Source organism: Abramis brama, assembly GCF_963993115.1.
Source record: "Abramis brama genome assembly, chromosome: 7".
Taxonomy (NCBI): Eukaryota; Metazoa; Chordata; class Actinopteri; order Cypriniformes; family Leuciscidae; genus Abramis; species Abramis brama.
In genome coordinates, this window is record NC_139969.1 from 2,743,925 (window position 1) to 2,767,100 (window position 23,176).

General features: G+C 35.9%; 1 protein-coding gene across 6 annotated transcripts in view; it reads left to right on the forward strand.

Annotated features, from left to right (window-relative positions):
- pip5k1cb (phosphatidylinositol-4-phosphate 5-kinase, type I, gamma b) overlaps positions 1-23,176 on the forward strand; it is a 63,335-nt gene that overhangs the window by 28,401 nt on the left and 11,758 nt on the right. For all 6 annotated transcript variants that reach the window (XM_084119328.1, XM_084119330.1, XM_084119333.1 and 3 more), the window contains exons 5-15: positions 1,399-1,516; positions 5,206-5,358; positions 11,208-11,507; positions 13,375-13,577; positions 15,398-15,481; positions 17,687-17,735; positions 19,406-19,490; positions 19,603-19,764; positions 21,100-21,232; positions 22,346-22,381; positions 22,452-22,568. In XM_084119328.1, the coding sequence (XP_083975454.1) occupies positions 1,399-1,516; positions 5,206-5,358; positions 11,208-11,507; positions 13,375-13,577; positions 15,398-15,481; positions 17,687-17,735; positions 19,406-19,490; positions 19,603-19,764; positions 21,100-21,232; positions 22,346-22,381; positions 22,452-22,568 (1,440 nt within the window). The remainder of the gene's footprint in view (positions 1-1,398; positions 1,517-5,205; positions 5,359-11,207; positions 11,508-13,374; positions 13,578-15,397; positions 15,482-17,686; positions 17,736-19,405; positions 19,491-19,602; positions 19,765-21,099; positions 21,233-22,345; positions 22,382-22,451; positions 22,569-23,176) is intronic.

The window sequence follows — 23,176 nt, forward strand, 5'->3', positions numbered from 1 at the left end:
ATAGATACATAGAAATATGTATATATATATATACACATATATACTGTATATACATATATGTAAATATATATACACATAAATAATATAATACATATATATTTACACTATAAACAGAAATTCAAAGGGGTAAAAATTATTTCTTTCTCTAAACACTGAGTTTTGATTTCTAAGTGATCAGTTTATGTGTAAGTGTTTTCGAAGAGCTGTTAGTTTTGAGTGATGTGTCTAATGTAGAGAACTGTGTTTAGAGTTTTGCAAAGAGTTTAATTTACAGTAGCAAACTGAATGTAAAGCATAATTATAAAGTGCTTGTAGTTTTGCAGATTCGGTACAGGAGTGAATATTTCACTGAGTAACACTTTTAGTGTCTAAACGATTTTGTAAACACTGTACACATTCATGGACATTCATATATATATATATATATATAGTGTGTGTATATATATGTACATGTACATACAAAAAATGTTGATACATTTTTTAGCTATATATACATTTGTGTGTATGTATATGTGTGTGTGTGTGTGTGTGTATATATATATATACACACACATATATATATACATATATACACACATATATAAATTCAACATATTTTATGTATATATACACATAAAAAATGTTGATGTATATATTTTTTGTCAGATAAATTATATATATTTAATCTGAGGAAAATTAACAAATGCACACACACACACACACACACACACATATATATATATAAATTAATAAAATTAAGACCTACATTTAAGATAATTATGATTTTTGTCCATAAGTTTTACTTGAGTTTTTTTTAAATGATTATGATTCTTAATTCATATTCTACTGTAATACAGTAAAAATAAATACTGTAATACAATGTTTTTTTTATTTTTATTTAAATCAGCATAAAGGACAGACTGTCAAACAAACACTCCAATATGTAAAATTTGTTTACATTGGTATAATATTTTTTTTTTGCAGTATAATAAGAATAATGATGTAAATGTCAGTGAAAATGTCAATGCAAAAAAAAAAAAAAAATGTTGTCTTGTTTCCATTCCAAATATCTAAAAATTCTTAAATTAAGATGCGTTTAGTAGATGAGTAAAATGCCATATGATATTATGTCTTATTTTCTGGGGAAATAAATCAAAATTAAGTGAGTTTTTGCTAAAAACAAGCAAAATTATCAGCCAGTGCGGTAAGAAAAATAATCTTGTGTCTGTTTGAATTAATATAATTTTTCTTACCCCATTAGTAGATAATTTTGCTTGTTTTAAGCTAAAAAAGTATAGTATATCTCACTAGTATAACCAGTGCTTTTGCTAACAGTGACATGTGACCCTCAGTCACACTGAGCATGAATGAAATGATCCGGATGTCATGTGATGTCCTCCGTGTCTCTGTGTCTCCCAGTGAAGGCAGTAATCTGACGCCGGCGCATCACTATCCAGACTTCAGGTTTAAAACATACGCTCCTGTGGCGTTCCGCTACTTCAGAGAGCTCTTCGGGATCCGACCCGACGACTATCTGGTGAGACGCGTCACACACACACATCCACACAAACACTGCCTTCGACACATTCAGGGGTGTGTTTCCCGAACGCATCGTTAGCCAACTGTGGTCGCAAGTGCAGTCATTATCAGCAGTTCAACGAGTGTGTTTCCCGAAACCATCGTTCCAACGAACATTCACACACAGCATCGCAGAGTCGTGTGTTTGGAGTGACAGATCTAGTGGTTAGAAACAGAGTTTCTAGTTTGCATGACATGTGGACTCAATAAATCCTTATCTTGAGCCAAATAAGCAATCTGACATTCAGTGCAATCTGTGTCTTTTATTTAGAATACATACAAATGTCATTTACGTCTTTTAGTTTGTCAAGAGATTTACAGTTTTTTCCAATTGCTAACACACAATTTTGCAAACTAGGCTGGTTTTATCAAAATACTTCACACAATTCACAAAACCACACTCCCAAACTGCAAAATACCTCATATATCCTTGCAGCACTGCAACCAAAACTACATATAGCATTATCAAAATCAAACTTTTGCACGAGATGGCGCACACTTCATTCATATTAGCAGATTTGTTGTAATGGGCGTAATGAAGAGCACTCTCATCTTTAGTATGCTTTGCCATAATACTAAAATAGTTAAAATTGTAGAAAATTCTTCAGATTGTTCACATGCACAGAAATATTTGCAGACACACACACACACGCTGTTGAAACATTTATGTTTTTATTTTTCACAGTGCAACATATGCACAGGAGATATATTTACACTGGACTGAACACAAATATGCTCACAAAAAACAGTAAACTGAAAAAGATTGAAGTGTTAACAGTTTTTTCCAATTGCTAACACACTAAAATGACACGTACAGCACAATTATTTAAACTGAAACCTCTTCTCAAGTCTCCATAAGTCTAAACACATTTTCTGCTTTACACACATTTTGCAATTATAAATGGCACTTTTTAAACACACTGAACACGGTTCTGCATAACACACAACAATCTGACATAAAGTCACATGATTGCCATTTCAAAACACTGCCATTCAAAATGACATGATCTGATTGGCCGATACATGTGTCACCTGACCAAACCTGACCTGACCTCAATGCTTAATGTTAACACTTCAATCTTTTTCAGTTTATTGTTTTTTGTGAGCATATTTGTGTTCAGTCCCGTGTAAATATTTCTGCTGTGCATATGTTGCACTGTGAAAAATATAAAAATAATGTTTCAACAGCGTGTGTGTGTGTGTGTTTGCAAATATTTCTGTGCATGTGAACAATCTGAAGAATTTTCTATTCTATTAGAATTTACTAACTATTTTAGTATTATGGCAAAGCATCCTAAAGATGAGAGTGCTCTTCATTATGACCAACAGTGTGTAGTTGGTTAGACAGAAATCTGCTAATATGAATGAAGTGTGCGCCATCTCGTGCAAAAGTTTGATTTTGATAATGCTATATGTAGTTTTGGTTGCAGTGCTGCAAGGATATATGAGGTGTTTTGCAGATTGGGTGTGTAGTTTTGTGAATTGTGTGAAGTATTTTGATAAATCCAGCCTAGTTTGCAAAACTGTGTGTTAGCAATTGGAAAAACTGTAAAAGTAGTTCTGTAGCTGTGAAAATGTGCAGATGCTGAGGTTTATTTCTGAATGTGTGAACATATCCCAGAAGAAAATATTACTCCTCAGAGTCGCTCTTTCATAACTCCTGAGATCTCATTAATGTTTCATTGAAGTATGAAAGTTGCGAATTTAACTTTAGGGAATATCGGATACATTGAAATTTTTTTTTTCAGGATTCTTTGATGAATTGAAAGGTCTAAAGAACAGCTTTTATTTGAAATAGAAATGTTTGTAACATTATTAATGTCTTTACTGTCACTTATCAATTTAATGCATCCTCAATCATCTGGATAATCATTTCTTTAAAAAAATACAAAAATCTTACTGACCTCAAACTTTTAAACACTAGTGTATGTTTGAATAAAATATAATTATTAATAATTTTCACTTTGAAACATTAGTAGTATGCAATCTTGATCCATTTGTCTTTATTTTACGATTTTCAAATAAACAACTTTTTTGCTTTGAATCTCATGTTGTAATGTTCATATTGGAGAGGAATGGTTTGGATCTTGACTCTATATTGAAGAATCAGTGAGGGTGAAGCGTTCATATCGGGCAGAGCTGAGGGTCATGGGGAGGTTAATGCGTGATTTAGAGTCTGGAGCTTAAATGAAATCTAACATATTAGCTGTGTGAAAGCACATGGCCACTTTATAAGCCCACATATACACACACACACTTACACACACACTTACACATGCACACACATGTCTAGTTTACTATCTTTGTGGGGACTCTCCATAGACGTAATAGTTTTTATACTGTACAAACTGTATATTCTCTCCTCTTACACTAACCCTAAACCTACACATCACACACACACACACACACACACACACACACACACACACTAACACGACCCCTAAACCTACACATCACACACACACACACACACACACACACACACACACTAACACGACCCCTAAACCTACACATCACACACACACACAGTAACACGACCCCTAAACCTACACATCACACACACACACACACACTAACCCGACCCCTAAACCTACCCATCTCACACACACACACACACACCAACCCGACCCCTAAACCTACCCAACTCACACACACACACACACACACACACACACACACTAACCCGACCCCTAAACCTACCCAACTCACACACACACACACACACACACACACACACTAACCCGACCCCTAAACCTACCCATCTTACACACACACACACACACACTCACACACACACACTAACCCTACCCCTAAACCTACCCATCTCTCACACACACTAACCCGACCCCTAAACCTACCCATCTTACACACACACACACACACACACACACACACTAAACCTACCCATCACGCACAACTTTCTGCATTTTTACATTTTCAAAAAAATCATTCTGTATAATTTATAAGATTGCTTCATCATGAGTACCAAAAAAGTCCCCACAAGGTCAACATTCCTCAACAGTTACTGGTATTACTATATACCATTTGGTCCCCACAACAAAGGAAATACCAGGACCACACACACACTCAAACTCACAGACACACACACACACGAACACACACACACGCAACCTGAGACAGATGGTGATTAGCACACTAATACTTTCCTTTCTAAGCACTTAAAACCACTGTGTGTGTGTGTGTGTGTGAGTGTGTGTGTGTGTGTGTGTGTGTGTGTGTGTGCATGTTCTTGTTCTTGTATATATGGTTTATGAGGACACAAATGTGTATTATGACATGGGCATTACAACGTAAACATGGACACACTTCCAGTGTCTTCGGAAACCAAATGGCTGAAAAAATATTCTGAACAGTGTTTTTTGTTGTTGTTTTTGTCATCCAAAAATGCAGAAAGTTTTCTGTGATGGGTAGGTTTAGAGGTATAGAGTAAATAACATAACTTATAAACAATAATATAATGTCTAAACGTGTAGGACTTCTGCAGAACTTTTACATGCAACAAAAATGGACGGTGCTTCATGTCAATATCAAGCTCCAAAAAACATAAAAGTATGACTATATTAACCATGAATCAGAATAAATGCAGCGTCCTCTGACGTCCCGTTGTGTTTCTCTCTGTTCCTGCAGTATTCTCTCTGTAACGAACCCTTGATCGAGCTCTCAAACCCGGGTGCCAGCGGCTCTATCTTCTACGTCACTCGAGACGATGAGTTCATCCTGAAAACCGTCATGCACAAAGAGGCCGAGTTCCTGCAGAAGCTGCTTCCAGGATACTATATGGTGAGACTGCTTTAGCACCCCTAAACCTACTCATCACACACACACACACACACACACACACACACACACACACACACACACACACACACACTAAACCATGCACAAAGAGGCCGAGTTCCTGCAGAAGCTGCTTCCAGGATACTATATGGTGAGTCTGCTTTAGCACCCCTAAACCTACTCATCACACACACACACACACACACACACACACACACACACACACACACACACACACACACACACACACACTAAACCATGCACAAAGAGGCCGAGTTCCTGCAGAAGCTGCTTCCAGGATACTATATGGTGAGACTGCTTTAGCACCCCTAAACCTACTCATCACACACACACACACACACACACACACACACACACACACACACACACACACACACACACACACACTAAACCATGCACAAAGAGGCCGAGTTCCTGCAGAAGCTGCTTCCAGGATACTATATGGTGAGTCTGCTTTAGCACCCCTAAACCTACTCATCAAACACACACACACACACACACTAACCCGACCCCTAAACCTACCCATCTCACACACACACACACACACTAAACCATGCACAAAGAGGCCGAGTTCCTGCAGAAGCTGCTTCCAGGATACTATATGGTGAGACTGCTTTAGCACCCCTAAACCTACTCATCAAACACACACACACACACACACTAACCCGACCCCTAAACCTACCCATCTCACACACACACACACACACACTAAACCATGCACAAAGAGGCCGAGTTCCTGCAGAAGCTGCTTCCAGGATACTATATGGTGAGTCTGCTTTAGCACCCCTAAACCTACTCATCAAACACACACACACACACACACTAACCCGACCCCTAAACCTACCCATCTCACACACACACACACACACTAAACCATGCACAAAGAGGCCGAGTTCCTGCAGAAGCTGCTTCCAGGATACTATATGGTGAGACTGCTTTAGCACCCCTAAACCTACTCATCAAACACACACACACACACACACTAACCCGACCCCTAAACCTACCCATCTCACACACACACACACACACACTAAACCATGCACAAAGAGGCCGAGTTCCTGCAGAAGCTGCTTCCAGGATACTATATGGTTAGTCTGCTTTAGCACCATATCCACCCTAAATAGTGTACAATATAAGAGAGCATGACAACATTTCCCGGATTAGATCATATTTCTGGTAAAGTCTGCATCTTAACAGTAGCGCTTTAGACTAATATTCTGCACAACTCTTTTAAAATGTTATGACTGTGATGTGAATGCAGCAATACGAGTAAGTGAAGTAATGATGAAGTTTAGGTAATGAATTTGTGCATGAAAACACAAAGAGTATATATGAGTTTGTGGTCGGGATGCAGTTTTTATGACATAGTTATGTGTTCAAATATTTTTTTTTATTTTAAAAAGTCACATCTGCCGTATTTACTTCAAAAAGTGCAGTTTTGCCTCATTTTCAGTACAATGTGAGAAACAAAGACGGCACAAATCTCAATTAAAGGATTTTTTCAACAGGTTTTGTATTGTAAATATAATATGTAAATAAACAATATGTCCTCTTTTTTTGTACCCAGAAATCCCTGTTTATTTGTCAGAGAAAGTCCGTTAGATGACTCAAAATGCATAATTTTGCATTATCTGTCGATCGAAAAACATTAGCAAACTAGCAAATGATAACAAATTGAATTAAACTTAAGGGGAGGTAATCCATAAATATTTCAAGTAATTTAGATCATTTTAAGGCACTTTTCTGTTTCATTTGTTTTAGGGGTTGAAACTAAATTTTCGAGTCATTTTAAATGCCACAAATTTGTGCTTAATTTGTGCCTAAAATGCAAATCATAAGCATAATTAGGGATAGTAAATTTACAAAAGCACAAATGTAAAATGACATTTGATTAACATTTGGGTAACACTTTAATTTAGGGTCCAATTCTCACTATTAACTACTATTAACTATAACTTTCTATCAGTTTTACAATATTTTTTTTAATGTGTTTTTAAAAAGCCATTATTTTGTTAAAATACTGTTTGATCTGTTTGCTATTTGCAGTGGTTACTATTTACTATTAGGGTCAGATTGACTTACAAACATCATCATAATAATAATTGATAATATGGAACCCACAACATTTAAAAACAAAAACATACAAAAATGTATTGTCTCCATTTTTGACTAATACATAATAACAAGATTTTTGAGATTTTTGACCTCTGAACTAGGACACGTCCCCGGTTTACATTACAGAAACCTGGTCACCTTAATATGCCTGTTGAAGTTTTTGGCAAAAGGGAAAAAAATGTTTTGTTCTGGCAAGGTATTCTCAAAGTTATGAACAAACATTCTTCCAGTAACTCAAATAGAATGTTGTTGAAAGTTATCTGGGCTTTAATAATGTTCTCAAGACGTCAGCACAAAAACACACACATCCTTCATGGAACGTTTTTCTTTTTTCTTCTGTTTTAGTTGGAAGTTCTTCTAACATTTTTAAATGTTACTAGTTTCGGAATGTTCAGAGAATATTCAAAAGTAACATTCTAATGATATTTACAAACTGATCAAATGGAATGTTTTAAAACGTTTAAAAAAACTGGACATTTTGAGTGTTCAGAGAGCATTCAGAAGTTACTTTTCGGAAACACTTTATTTTACAGTGTCCTTGTTACATAATAACAGTAATATGTTATAACAGTAATGTTACATATTATGTTACATGTACTTACCATAGTAATAACAGTAAATTATGCATAATTACCAAATCCTAATCCTACCCTAACCCTATAGTAAGTACATGTAGTTGCTTAATATTACTCAGTACTTAAATATATAATTACACTGTAACAATGACACCTTAAAATAAAGTGTCACCAACTTTTCCGTAACTAAACGTTAGCAAAACTTTCTCATGTTTTTTTAAACAATTTTTTGTCTGCAACGCTTTTACTCGTAATTCACACATTAAGTGAAACTGTGTTTTCTCATGCATGTATATATTTAAGAAAAATTCGTTATTTATATATAAAATATTTATATGTAATATAAATTATATATAAATATATATACAGTATATACATGCAAATATTTCTTAAATATATACATGCATGTGTGTGTATTTATATATGCAAAATAATTATACACCGTACACACACATATATTATGTTAACACAAACTTATATTTTGGATGCGATTAATCGCGATTTTAATATAGTTTTAATATATTTTTACTAAAGCCCAACTTGCCAGTGGTGAATTCCTGCATTAAAGGCAGGGTAGGTAGGAATGGTCTAAAAAACTTCTTTTTCAAATTTGTTTAAACTTTATGTACATATCAATACATAATTAAAATGTAAGTACTCTGAAAAAGAAAGTATAAAAATCGAGTGTCTGTAGACCTCTCAGGACTGTTTTAAAGACAGTTCATTATTTCCATTCACTCCACCCCCTCCCTTCTGGGCTCCTTCCAAAGCCACGCCCCCAAAACACATGAACGCGCGACTCCAACCGCTGAGCTGAAGACGCATTATTTACCTGAGAGAAGCAGAGAGGAAGGAGCACAGTGCATGTAGTGACATCATGTCAGAATCACATGTAATAAAAAAATCTAACGCTAATTGCTTATGAATATAAACAAATAAGATGTATTTTAGTACTCACTATCAAGCTAGCATATTGATATTGGTAAATTTAAAATATATATATTTTTTGATTCGTTAACGAGCTAGTTATATAAGCTAAAAACAGGTTGCATTGATACACTTTTTTACATTACCATCAGTTATATTGTGCTGAAGATGAATTTCGTGTAAGATTCATAACATATATGGTGTTCTGCATGTAGGGGTGGGAGATATTGACAAAAATGAATATCTCGATATTTTTTTCCAATATCTAGATATCGATATTCAGGCGATATTTTTGCCATCCTTCAAAGAAATGTGAGCAAACTGGCAAAAAAGGTCCAGTTGGTCTTTTGACTTGCTGCATTTGACCTATATTATTCTAGGCTATAGAAAAAAACAATAAAGGAGCTAACTAAACAGAATCTGTGGCAGCCCCTACTTTTTCCACTTACAAAAAAAAAAAAAAAAAAAAAAAACTTAACTAGGCACTTCTTGCAACAGTGATTATTAAATCAAACAACAATATTGTTGATGATCAATTCAAAGTAAAAAAAAAATAACATTTTCAAAACAGTATAAATCCATTCATTTTTCCCCCAAAACGCTATAAATCCATCTTTTTTTTTTTCTTCTAAATTTATGGTTTGTCTTTTTAAAAAAGTTTTTGTCTTTTATTTTTCGTGTTTGCATTTATGAGGAAAAAACAATATTACTTGACAGTTCTCCATTATGGACGCGAGCGCTCTGAAAGCTGCACTAAGACTTTCAAACTTTAACAGAGACCTCAAAACAGAAAGCACAAAGCCTTTCTTTAAAACGAATTTCGTTTTGTATTAATTGTATCTTAATTTTAATATTTTTTTTTTTCATTAATTCATTAATATTTTCATTCCTGGATTAAATACATAAAGTAAATATAGGCTATCAATCACAACATAAGGTGCTTGAACTGGAGATTATATCATCGTGAACCGAACCGTAGCCTCGCCTCACAGGCCTAAAAAATGTGGAATATATTTACAGAAATCTGGTTCTAAACAAAACCATCCAAAACAAAATAAAACTATGTAGCCTAAATGTGCATTTCTCCGGTGCATGCGTTCACTAGCCTACTGCGAAGATCGCGAGTCAAATATCGTCAACTTCATCTTTGCAGCCGACACAGAAATTAATAAACAATTAAAATGTCTTATTGCAATATTTTACACATTCATAATCATTACTTTTGCTGGTTCTTTGAGGCAGCTTTTTAGGTTTATGGCGTTTTGGAAAAGAGCTCTTCACGTACGTACAAACACCGTTTCACCAAGGCACAGCAGCCCTTCAGCACATAAGAACAAAAAGAGAAAAAGCACGGACTTACTAATTACGAAACTTTGATGTGGTTGAACAGCTGAAACAGTCACAAATTCCTTTGCAACTCAAACATTCTCAGTACGAGTTATGATGGAAGAGAACAGCATTACAGTTTTCAGCGCGTCCTCCTTTGATTGCTGTGTTGTGACTGGAAAAGTGCATGCAGGAGCACATGCGCAAAATGTAGGTTTGTAAAATGTCCTTTTGTAAAATAAAAATAATTTTAGGGCGAAGCAGAGGAGGTCGTGCAAGAGGCCGTGGCGTGCAACTAGGGTCCGAGGAAGTAGAGGCTGAGGACGGGGTGGTCGCTGGAAAGCCACGATGATATTGACACGCGTTTTATTTCTTTGTTTATCCAAAGACTTTTTGTTCATTGCCTTTTCTAGAACTGTCTTCTTTTTTTGCCTTGTTTGCCTTCACTAACTGCATGCCGGTAATGTGAATTTTGATTGCTCTTTGTCTGCCATTGTTTTGCTATTCCTAGGTTCCGTGCCTCTCGAATTCCTCAAATCAAACGTGCGCGCGCAAGAGGGCAGATCCCGTGGCAAAAGGGTGGTTGCCATGGTTGCGAGAGAGAGTGACAGTCGCCTAAGCCAATCCTTTGATTCGTCCCGAATCGAAATAATGAGCTGTGTTTAATACAGATTAAACGGTCTAGAGTCACTTGATTTTTATACTCTTTTTTTCAGAGTACTTACATTTTAATTATGTATTGATATATATAGAAAGTTTTAACAAATTTGGATCTTTTATTTTTATATAGTCCTACCTACCCTGCCTTTAAGTAACGCTCAACTGTGTTTTCTCTCTCTCTCTCTCTCTCTCTCTCTCTCTCTCTCTCTCTCTCTCTCTCTCTCTCAGAACCTGAACCAGAATCCTCGCACCCTTCTTCCCAAGTTCTTCGGTTTGTACTGCGTTCAGTCCGGCGGGAAGAACATCCGTATCGTGGTGATGAATAACGTCCTGCCCCGCGCCATCCGCATGCACCTCAAGTTCGACCTGAAGGGCTCCACCTGCAAGCGCAGAGCGTCCAAGAAAGAGCGTGAGAAGTCCCGGCCCACGTTTAAAGACCTGGACTTCATGCAGGACGTTCCAGACGGACTCCTGTTAGACGTGGACACGTACAACGCCCTGGTCAAAACACTCCAGAGAGACTGTCTGGTGAGTGTGTGTGTGTGTGTGTGCATGCGCTCGGTTTAGTGCAGGACAGTGTTATGATGTGTAGTGTTGGGGAAAGTTACTTTGAAAAGTAATGCATTACAATAGTGCGTTAAGGTCCTTGCACACTGAGTCCGAAATTCACGTCCGAAATTTTCGCACGGTAAAAAATAAATACAACCTCACGTCACATTGTGTCAATCACGTTTACAGTTTAGTGTACAGTAGAGGTAGAGTACAGTAGTGTACAGTAGAGGCTCAAGCAAACCTTTCAGCTTCTGCTGTTCTGGATAACACAAGACTAGATGCAGGAGAAGAAAGACTTGCACTTACTTTACCAATAAAAACAAAAAAAATGTTGTTATGGTTTAACTGAATCATTGAAGGTCAGAAGCAAGTACATTGGTCAATAAAGTGAGATTAAATGCATAAAAATGTATGTTTTATTTAACATATTTAGTTATTGGAGGTTTGCATATTATTCTGATTCTGCATTTCACTGATTTTATTCATTTTAAGGAATATTGAATCTTTTTTTTTTGTGCAAGTGAGATGAGTAAATGCATGCTCACATTTAGTCTAGAACTACTATAACCATCATGTTCACACACACACACACACACACACAACGCCTCTGCACTTGCACTTGCATGACTAACTCAGATATTTTGTTGTAAATTTTAATGCATTACTTTAGATAGATAGCTAGATAGATAGATAGATAGACAGACAGACAGACAGAGAGACAGACAGACAGACAGACAGACAGATAGATAGATAGATAGATAGATAGATAGATAGATAGATAGATAGATAGATAGATAGATAGATAGATAGATAGATAGATAGATAGATAGATAGATCTTTAGTAGTCATTGTTAAAAGAAACAATAAAACGCTTTTAGCAGGTCTTCAGATTTAGCAGGATAGCTATAAACGATGTAAACAGTGTATATACTGAACAACTGAAAAAGATAAACACAATGTAAATGAGAATAGAAAAATATATCCAAACAAATAAACAAACAAAGACATAATATAGAATGCAAAATAAGATATAACTACAAAGATAGACACAATGGACATAAAAATTGAGGTAGTGCAAAATGAATGATATTTGAATGATATGATGTTATTGCACTTCTTTACTAGTTACTTGAATAAGTAATCTGATTACATAACTCGAGTTACTTGTAATGAGTTACCGCCAACGCTGCTGCAGTGTTGTGCCTGAATGCGTTCATTGAACGATAGTTCATGAACTCGTTCATATTTTGGGCGAACGTGAACTGAACGTACTGTATTACTGCCTGATGAACGTTACTGTGAACTCGTTCATTCTGGTGTCTGTGAACGCCACGCTCTCTCAGTTTAACTTCGTTCAATAGAGTGTCAGATTTCTATAGAGCCTTCCAGGCAAAAACCTGGCTAAAACACACCGTAAACCGGCCTTAATATGTAGCGGAAAAACACCCAATCTGGCAACACCAGCCACCAGTGTCACTGACTCTCTTGTTCGGTCTCGTTCATCAAAATGAACAAATATTTTTTCGAGTCATTTCATTCATTTAAGGGGCTTTAAATGTTATACTATTAACTGGCAAATTCCCAGAACACATCCACCTACGCAATCTTGATCATATTCTGAATTAAGAAATCATTATAATGCAGTCAAAAATCGTTTACAGGGAACATAAATAATTACTTTACCTTCCGAGTCTTCATTTTTGGAACTGTGAACTTAGTTCAAAATTTTGAGTATGAACTATGAACTGAACTAGTTCATTTTAAAATTTGTGAACTGAACTTTGAACTAGTTCATGTAGAAAGTGAACTTTCCCAACACTGCGCTGCTGATGTGTGTGTGCAGGTGTTGGAGAGCTTTAAGATCATGGACTACAGCTTGCTGTTGGGGGTTCATAACCTGGACCAGGCGGAGCGTGAGCATCAGATGGAGGGATCTCAGAGCAGCGACGAGAAGAGGCCGGCCGCTCAGAGAGCGCTTTACTCCACCGCCATGGAGTCCATTCAGGGAGGAGCCGCGTGTGGAGACTCCATCGACACCGAAGACACGTATGTGTTGTGTTTTAGGAAAGATGAGTGGTGTAAAGGGACACAGAAGGCACGGTTCGATACGTACCTCTGTTTTAGGGTCATGGTTCGATATGAGTTCGGTACAACAGCAAAAAGCAACAAATCACCAATGCTAGGATTCTCTAAACCACCAGGGGGACCCCGAGCTCTCAGAGATGATTTAAAGGGGTGGTGTAATGTCCTTTTCACAATATGTAAAATAAGTCTCTGATGTCCCCAGAGTGTGTGTGTGAAGCTTTAGCTCAAAATACCCCACAGATATTTTTATATAGCATGTTAAAGTCGTCACTTTTTGAGGGTGAGCAAAAACGCACAGTTTTTGTGTCTGTCCCTTTAAATGCAAATGAGCTGCTGCTCCCGGCACAGGGGGCGGAGCTTCAAGAGCTTGTGTCCTTTTACCTCACACACACATGCACTGAAAATTTCAAAAACTTTTAGCCTTTTATGTTCAAACCGGAGTCAGAAAGATGGAGAGACTCAAGAAGAAGAGACAACATGTAGACAACATTTCTGAATGGTTAGTTGATGAATTTATGAAGCTTATGTGTAGTTATCTTCTAGTCACTGATTAGCATATTCTGTCTTGATAATCTATAAATCGTGTTCCGGGGGCGGGGTTTATGTAAATTTTAGGGTTGGTGATGTCACTAACCCAGGAGGAATGTGGTGTAGTCTCTACCAGCCGTTTGTTGTAGTTCTTAAAAAGCGATTTCTTTAAAAGCAAATATCTCCCTTTGCTTTGAACTTTGAGTGTTGTAACTTTGCAGATGTTGTTTATGCTCAAACAGCAACATTACACACTAACTAAAGTTATAAAAGTGAAATCATAATCAACCACCCCTTTAATGACTGGCAGGGTTTGAAATTAACTTTTTTACTCACCGGCGAATTTAGCTACTAAATTCTTAAGTTACCGGCCATTCAGAACATCTAGTAGTCAAAAAAAAAAGAAATAAACCAGATTAACTATGTTAATATATATATATATATATATATATACATCAAATATATATGTATATTATGCAATTTGGATTTCATACATTCATTTCTTGTTCAAACAAAGTCCTGTCATCTAGCATCTCCTCCCTTCGTCTTTCATCCTCATGTTTTTCACCAAAAATGTGTTTTAGGAGGACAGATTAATACAAAGAACATCAGAAAATGTAGGATGTTGCAAAATAACAATGTCTTTTTAATCTTCGCTGTTGCTTCAATGCAAATGAACAAGCGCGCCGTTATTTGTTGCGTAGTGTCGAGTGTGTTCAAGTAAGCCAGATATGAGCAGATTCTGCACAATACACTGTATTTAATATATCATGACGACTCACGAGTATTTGTGCTTAATCTGCGCAGAGCTGACTTACACGATCTTCCCCAGCAAAGCAAGTAAATATAATAAGTAACTCGCCAAATTGGCTCGTGATTTGATAGCGTTACCCGCCACTGTTGATTTTTACACGCATGGTGAGTTGGCGGGTGTTTATTTCAAACCCTGATGACTTAGGGATGCAATTCATAGAATTTTAGTTTCGGTTTTTATTTTGGCTTCCAACGATTATGAAAACATTATGCTGCATGTTGTTCCTTTCCTTTAAAGCGATGCGCTGCGTCCCTTCCCCTTTTAGGATGCTTTGAATTCTGTTTTAGAGCTGTTTAATTTCAGATCACTAGTTGGATTTGATAAAACTACACATACTGATATACACTCTCTCTCTCTCTCTCTCTCTCTCTCTCTCTGTCTCTCTCTCTCTCTCTCTCTCTCTCTGTCTCTCTCTCTCTCCCTCTCTCTCTCTCTATAGAATGGGTGGGATCCCCGCAGTCAGTGGTAAAGGAGAGAGACTCCTGCTCTTCATAGGCATCATAGATATCCTGCAGTCCTACAGGTGACACACTGACACACTTATTACAATATTCTACAATGCATTTTTTCTAGCGCTGGGCAACAATTAATCGTATTCAAAATAAAAGTTTGTGTTCACATAATAGATGTGTGTGTACTGTGTATAATTATTTTGTTTATATAAATACACACACATGCATGTATATACTGTATATACATCATTTATATTATATATAAATATAAATATTTTAAATATAAATTAAACATTTATCTTAAAACTTTTATTTTGAATGCGATTAATCGCGATTAATCTGCTCTTTTCTATAAAGCAGTGGATCTAAGGTCCAAGAGTCAATTTGTGTATTATCCATCCTAAATATTATGCATGATTGCAATATAAAATAGTATGAAAACGTTTCTAAGTGCTGGGCAACGATTAATCGCGATTAATCTCATCCAAGTTTGTGTTTACATAATATATGTGTGTGTACTGTGCATAATTATTTTGTGTGTATATAAATACATACATATGCATGTTTATATTTAATACATATTTACATGTATATACTGTATATATATATATACAGTATATACATGTAAATATGTATTAAATATATATATTTATGTATACATAATTTATATTACATATACATATTTTATATATAAATTAAAAAAAACTTAAATATATACATGCATATGTGTGTATTTATATATACAAAATAATTCTGCACAATACACACACATATATTATGTAAACACAAACTTTTATTTTGGATGCGATTAATCGTTGCCCAGCACTGGATATAATATTTCTGGTGGATTTTCAAAGTATCGTCTTAACATTAGCATTTTAGGCTAATATCGTGCATAACCCTGTTCAACGTTTTTATTTTTTATGTTATGAATGTGAAGCTGTTTAAGGTCATGAATTCGTGCATGCAAACACATCCAGTATGTAGGAGTCTGTGGCCAAGACAGATTTTATGGGATGGTTATATGTTATATAAAAGTTATATAAGTTATATAAAAGCCAGATTTACTTAAATGCCACATTTAAAATAAGCTCTGTTCTGTAAATCACTGTAAACTCTGTTTTATATGATCCATGACCCAAACCCCCAATAAAAAAAAAGACTTAATTTTAATGCCCACATTTTATAGAATAAAGCAAAGCGTTCGAGATTTGAATATATGCTCATCTTTTTTGTGAGTGTTATTTTCAGGAGTGATTTCAGTGATTGCCATACGAACATCAAACCTGCTTAAGATTTAGATTTAACATTTTTAATTGAAATGTATTTTTAATATATATTTTAAAGGTTATATTATATCATATTTAAGAGCTAGATGTAAGATTGAGATTTAATAGTTTTATAGTGATATATAAAAAAGATTATTTAAAATAATTATTCAAACAATTAATTAATTTGCAACATTGTGGGAATATTTATTTTAAGTTAATTAGGCCTTTTTTAAATTGATTTGTGTTTTATGATGCAGGTGCCCTGTAGTTAGTTGTTGTTAAATTGTTCAAAATGTTGAACTATAAATATATAAAAAAATAAAAACATGCAAACATTTTAAGACTCTGAATTAATTAAATCTGGTCATTAGTTTATTTTTTTATTAGCAAAATTGTGGCAATATTTTGAATTGTGTGTTAAATAACATACATTATGTTGCTTGTGCCTTGTAGTTGTTATTAAAAATGATTATTTAAAATAATTAAGCCATACTTTTTTTTTAATTGTCTACTTTTTAAGATGCTTAATTGGGTATATCTGGCCATTCATTTATTTATTGTCTTATTGGCATAATTGCTTTAATATTTTTTATTACAATTTTTTTTTAGCTAAATTTGCCTTTTTTATTGTGTTTAATATTACATATGGACATTTATATTGCATATAATAATAAAAAAAAATCATTTTTTATTTTTTTCATTTTTTTATTTTATGCTTTTTAAATTGCATATGTTGTTTTGGGGTTAAACATGTTCTCATCTGCCTCCATTAGTGTGTGTTTGTGCTGTTTTGCTGAGTCGTGTTAGTGGATCTCATATGAAGCAGCTGTTTTCCCGCTCAGCTTTATAATCTTCTCTAGCTCTGGGGTTGCTGTATGTGCTCTTATGTAAGATTTCTGTAAGACTGCATTAAGTCACAAAATATAAACCCAGCGCTGTCCCGTCAGGATCCTCCGCAGTGCTTCTGTGAATCTGTCAGCTGATGTGTGTCTCTCGCTCCTGCAGACTCATCAAGAAGCTGGAACACACGTGGAAGGCTCTGGTCCATGATGGGGTGAGACAAAAACACTCACAAAATCATCATTCTCCATTATAATGTGTCATAGTCCGAGCATTAATACACATCACCTCCATCTGCTCTCAATCATTCACATCAGTACGGCACAGACAGTTGAGTTAAAGAGGACCTGTTATGCTTTTGTCACATGTTCATCTTTGTTTAGTGTGTAATGTTGCAGAGTTCTTCTCTATATCAGTGTCAGTGTTTCTGAACTCCTGAAACGCCTCCATTGTAGTCTTGAGTTTCTTCCGGGAACGAACACATCACAATATTCCTCATTATAATAATTCATACGCAGAATAAAGGGGCGGGGCCTGGTTGAGTTAGTTAGTAGTGTGTTAAACTGGCGGTTATGGTAAGGGGCGGGACATTTCCCAAACACACTCGAAGCACTCGACCAATCACAGCACACTGATCCAGCCGACCAATCAGAGCACAGTGTGCTTTTCAGAAGGAGGGGCTTCATAGAGACAGGAAGTAAACAGAGCGTTACTGACAGTCTGGGAAGAGAGGAGCCGCAACAATGGAGAATATGAGGAGAATAATCAACATTCAAGCAGGAAAACCTGTTATAGTAGAGCCTGAAACAACATCAAGACTTTGTAAAAGGGCATAATATGTCTTCTTTCATTTGTGGAAGTGAATATTAAATGTGGTGATCTCACCCTGTGTGAGTGTGTGTTTTGTTTGTGTGCATGCGTGAGTGTGAGTGTATGAGCGTGCGTGTGTGTGTGTGTGTGTGTGTGTGTGTGTGTGTTTGTGCGCGTGTGTGTGTGTGTGTGTGTGTGTGTGTGTGTGTCTGTACTGGAGATTCACTGAGACAGTGGATAGACTTTGATAAGTATCACTTGTGTTTGGTTTCGCTCCTGAGAGCGCGTCTCTTTCCATTCACTTTCCAACTTCAGTTTCTCTACTTCATTTCCAGTCTGTCCTTTTCTATTTTTCTATTTTTCATAATATAAAAAATAAATATTAATATAATGATTTATTTTTATTTTATTCAGAATAAATTAAATGCAGTATGACAAATACTACCATGATGAATAAATATGTAAAATAAATATACATTTGTGGGGGGTTTTTACATGTTGTTTGTTTCTTTTTTGTTTTGATCTTTTGCAATAAGTATAATAAAATAAAAAATTGCCTAAATTGTCTTGAAAATAAATAAAATAAGTAAAAAATGTATTTTAGACGAAAAATCTGACTTTTAAAATTGGTCTTTTCGATTGTTTAAAGGAAAATATACTAAATATAATGATACCCACCACCACACATTGTACAAGCAGATAATAAAATAAAATATCCTGATTTTGGCCTGAAGTATGACCCAGACATGTGCTTCATATTCACCCATTAAAGGGTTCGTTCATGCAGAAATGAAAACTCTGTCAGTAATTACTCTCCCTCATGTTGTTCAACCCCGTAAGACTTTTGTTCATCTTCAGAACACAAATGAAGATATTTCTGATGAAATCTAAGAGCTGGCTCATTAACCACTAATCACAAGTGACTGTGATTGGTCAGTCGTCACCAGCGCAGTTTATGTGCCTCTTCTGTAATGACACTGAGAAGCTTTAATCGACATTGGATTAAATAAAAATAGTCAAAATAAGAGATTTGCTATTATTTAACCTTTGGCTGATTGTCTGAATGTCTCACAGGACACTGTCTCCGTCCACCGGCCCAACTTCTACGCTGACCGTTTCTTCAGGTTCATGAGCAGCAGTGTGTTCAAGAAGAGCACTTGTGAGTACTGACTGATAGAATTACTGTAAAGTTCACCGAGCTAATTCAGTTTAAATAAGGAGACACTTAATATGACGTGTAATGTAATGCAGTGAGTGTGTGTTTTCTCCAGCGCTGAAGGCTTCTCCGGCGAAGAAGGGTCGTGTGGCCCTCAACGTGCCCAAGTTCAGCGGCCCCGGGTCCGCCTGGTCGGCCAGTCAGTTCCCATCAGAGCGAGACCCGAACATCTATGATCTGAGAGGAGCGCGCAGCTTCCCCGTGCTGGAGAACGATGGTACTTTACATGCTTTTGTTCTTGCCCTGTTTATGTGTTTGTGTGTTTTTGGTCCAGTTCTCACTATTAGCTATAACTTTTGCCTAGAAAAATTGCTTATTAATAGTTAGTAAGGTATTTGTTAAGTTTAGGTATTGGGAGGATTTAGAGATGTAGAATATGATCATGCAGAATAAAGCATTAATACGTGCTTTATAAGTACTGATAAACAGCCGATATCCTAGTAATATGCATGATAATAAACAAACAGTTATTTTCTGTTCTTTCATTGTTTATGTGTTTTTGGTCACACTTTAGTTTGTTTGTTTATGGTAACACGTAATATAAAAAATAAAATATTAATATAATGATTTATTTTATTTTATTCAGAATAAATTAAATGCAGTATGACAAATACTACCATGATGTATAAATATGTATAATAAATATACATTTGTGGGGTTTTTTTTTTTACATTTTGTTTGTTTCTTTTTTGTTTTGATCTTTTTCAATAAGTATAATATAATAAAAAATTGCCTAAATTGTCATGAAAATAAAAAGAATAAGTAAAAAATGTACTTTTAGATGAAAAATCTGACTTTTAAAATTGGTCTTTTTGATTTTTTAAAGGAAAATATACTAAATATAATACTACCCACCACCACACATTGTACAAGCAGATTGATAATAAAATATCCTGATTTTGGCCTTTAGTTTAGGCTCCAGTTCTCACTATTAACTATGACTTTTGCCTCAATAAACTCCTAATGACTGCTTATTAATAGTTAGTAAGGTAGTTGGGTAACACTTTATTTTACAGTGTCCTTGTTACATATGTTACATGTACTTACCATAGTAATAACAGTAAATTATGCATAATTACATGCAAATAACCCTCAACCAAACCCTAATCCTACCCTAACCCTATAGTAAGTACATGTAGTTGCTTAATATTACTCAGTACTTAAATATATAATTACACTGTAACAATAACACCTTAAAATAAAGTGTAACCGGTAGTTGTTGAGTTTAGGTATTGGGTGGATTAAGAGATGTAGAATATGATCATGCAGAATAAAGCATTAATATGTGCTTTATAAGTACTAATAAACAGCCGATATCCTAGTAATATGCATGATAATAAACAAACAGTTCTTTTTTGTTCTTTCATTGTTTATGTTATAATGTGTTTTTGGTCACACTTTAGTTTAAGGTCCAGTTCTCACTATTAACTATGACTTTTGCCTCAATAAACTCCTAATCACTGCTTATTAATAGTTAGTAAGTTAGTTGATTTGAAAGATCATCCTCTGTTTGTTCATGTAATAGTTTGTTGTTCTGTCTTGTTTGTGTCAGGTCTGCAGTCTTGCACTCCTCCGTCGTTCGAGGAAGCGACCACAGCGTCAGTGGCCACAACTCTGTCCTCAAACACCTCCATATCTATCCCAGAACGCTCCCCGTCGGACACCACAGAACACACACGCTACAGGTCAACACCTCACCAATGATCACCTTATTTAAAGGAACACGCCGACTTTTTGGGACTTCAGCTTATTCACCGTATCCCCCAGAGTTAGATAAGTCCACACACACCCTTCTCATCTCCGTGCGTGTCGTAACTCTGTCTGACGCACCCACCGCTAGCCTAGCTTAGCACAAAGACTGGAGGTAAATGGCTCCAGCTAGCATACTGTTCCCAATAAGTGACAAAATAACGCCAACATTTTCCTATTAGGAGCAGAGAGTTCGCTCAGAGTTAAGCTAAAGTCCCAAAAAGTCGGCGTGTTCCTTTAAGCATCATGACATGAGAACATGAGGACGCATACGAGCTCTTCAGAGAAACAACTAACACAGAAGCTTTATCTACAAAGTTAAAATGCATGATAATTAGGGCTGTGCAAATATTAATCTCATCCATAATAAAAGTTTGTGTTTACATAATATACAGTCAAACCAAAAATTATTCAGACACCAGATATAATTTTTGATATTTTTTTATTAGTTGGTGCAGGACTCTATAGTTCATTTAAGTAAGTGAGGATAGCAAGGTGTCTGAATAAATTTGGTGTGACTGTATGTGTGTGTACTGTGTCTAATTATTTTGTATCTATAAATACACACACATGCATGTATATATTTAAGAAAAATGTGTAAAGTTAATATAAATTATATATAAATATATATACAGTATATACATGCACATATTTCTTAAATATATACATGCATGTTTGTGTATTTATATATACAAAATAATTAGACACAGTACACACACATATATTATGTAAACACAGACTTTTATTTTGGATGCGATTAATCGCTGCACGGCCCTAATTATGATATTATTATATTATAATATTTGCAGATTTCTTGTTACATCCAATATTGGTTGTTTGTTAGGTTTTTTTAATGCATTATACTTTCAAAAGGTGTGACAATGTACAGATAAGTATTATAATGTATCAGAACTGTGGTTGCATACAATGCATCACAGGACATAATTAATGCATTAAAAATACTTTAGTAAAGTGTTGCCACGACAACAGGCCTGCATTGTTTTGACCGCATGCATATGAATATGTTTTGTTCTCTGTTGTCTTGACAGAAGACACACACTGTCTCTGAAAGACGGCGAGGGAAGGTGAGCTTCATTTGCATTACTGTATGTGTGTGTGTAGTGGGCGTCTGGTTTAATCTGTGTGTTCCCGCAGGACTCATGAAGTGGTGGACGTGCACGAGGAAGAACAGCAGACCATCACTGTGCAGGTGGAGGTGAAGAGAGAGAGAGAAGAGGAGGAGGAGGAGGAGCCTGACGTCTCTCTGACACAGTATGTGCGAACATGACCTCATTACTTCACTAAACACAGATCACACAGATCAGCGTGAGAGAGCAATAATCCCATAAACAACTGGAAAGTTCTGCGGCTGATCTGCCGACAGTGAGCAAAGTAAAAAACATACTCAGTAAGAAAATTATGCATGTGAATCATATATATATATATATATATGTTATGTTCATGATATTGTCATGATATTTTCAGTTATTTGATTCAGAGAGGTTCGATACCCAGGAAATTCCTGAACCGAAAAGTTGTGTAGCTTGTGTGTGTGCGTGTGCGTGTCTGTGTCTGTGTCTGTGTGTGTGTGTGTGTGTGTCTGTGTGAGTGTGTGTGTGTGTCTGTGTGTGTGTGTGTGTGTGCGTGTGTGAGTGTGTGAGTGTGTGAGTGAGTGAGTGAGTGAGTGAGTGTTTGTTTGTTTGTGTGCATGCGTGTGTGTGTGCATACGTGAGTGTGTGTGTGCGCATGTGTGTGTGTGTGAGAGAGTGTGAGAGTGTGTGCGTCCGTGTGTGTGTGTGTGTGTGTGTGTGTATGTATGTGCTTGTGTGTGTGTGTGTGTGTGTGTGTGTGCGTGTGTGAGTGTGTGAGTGAGTGAGTGA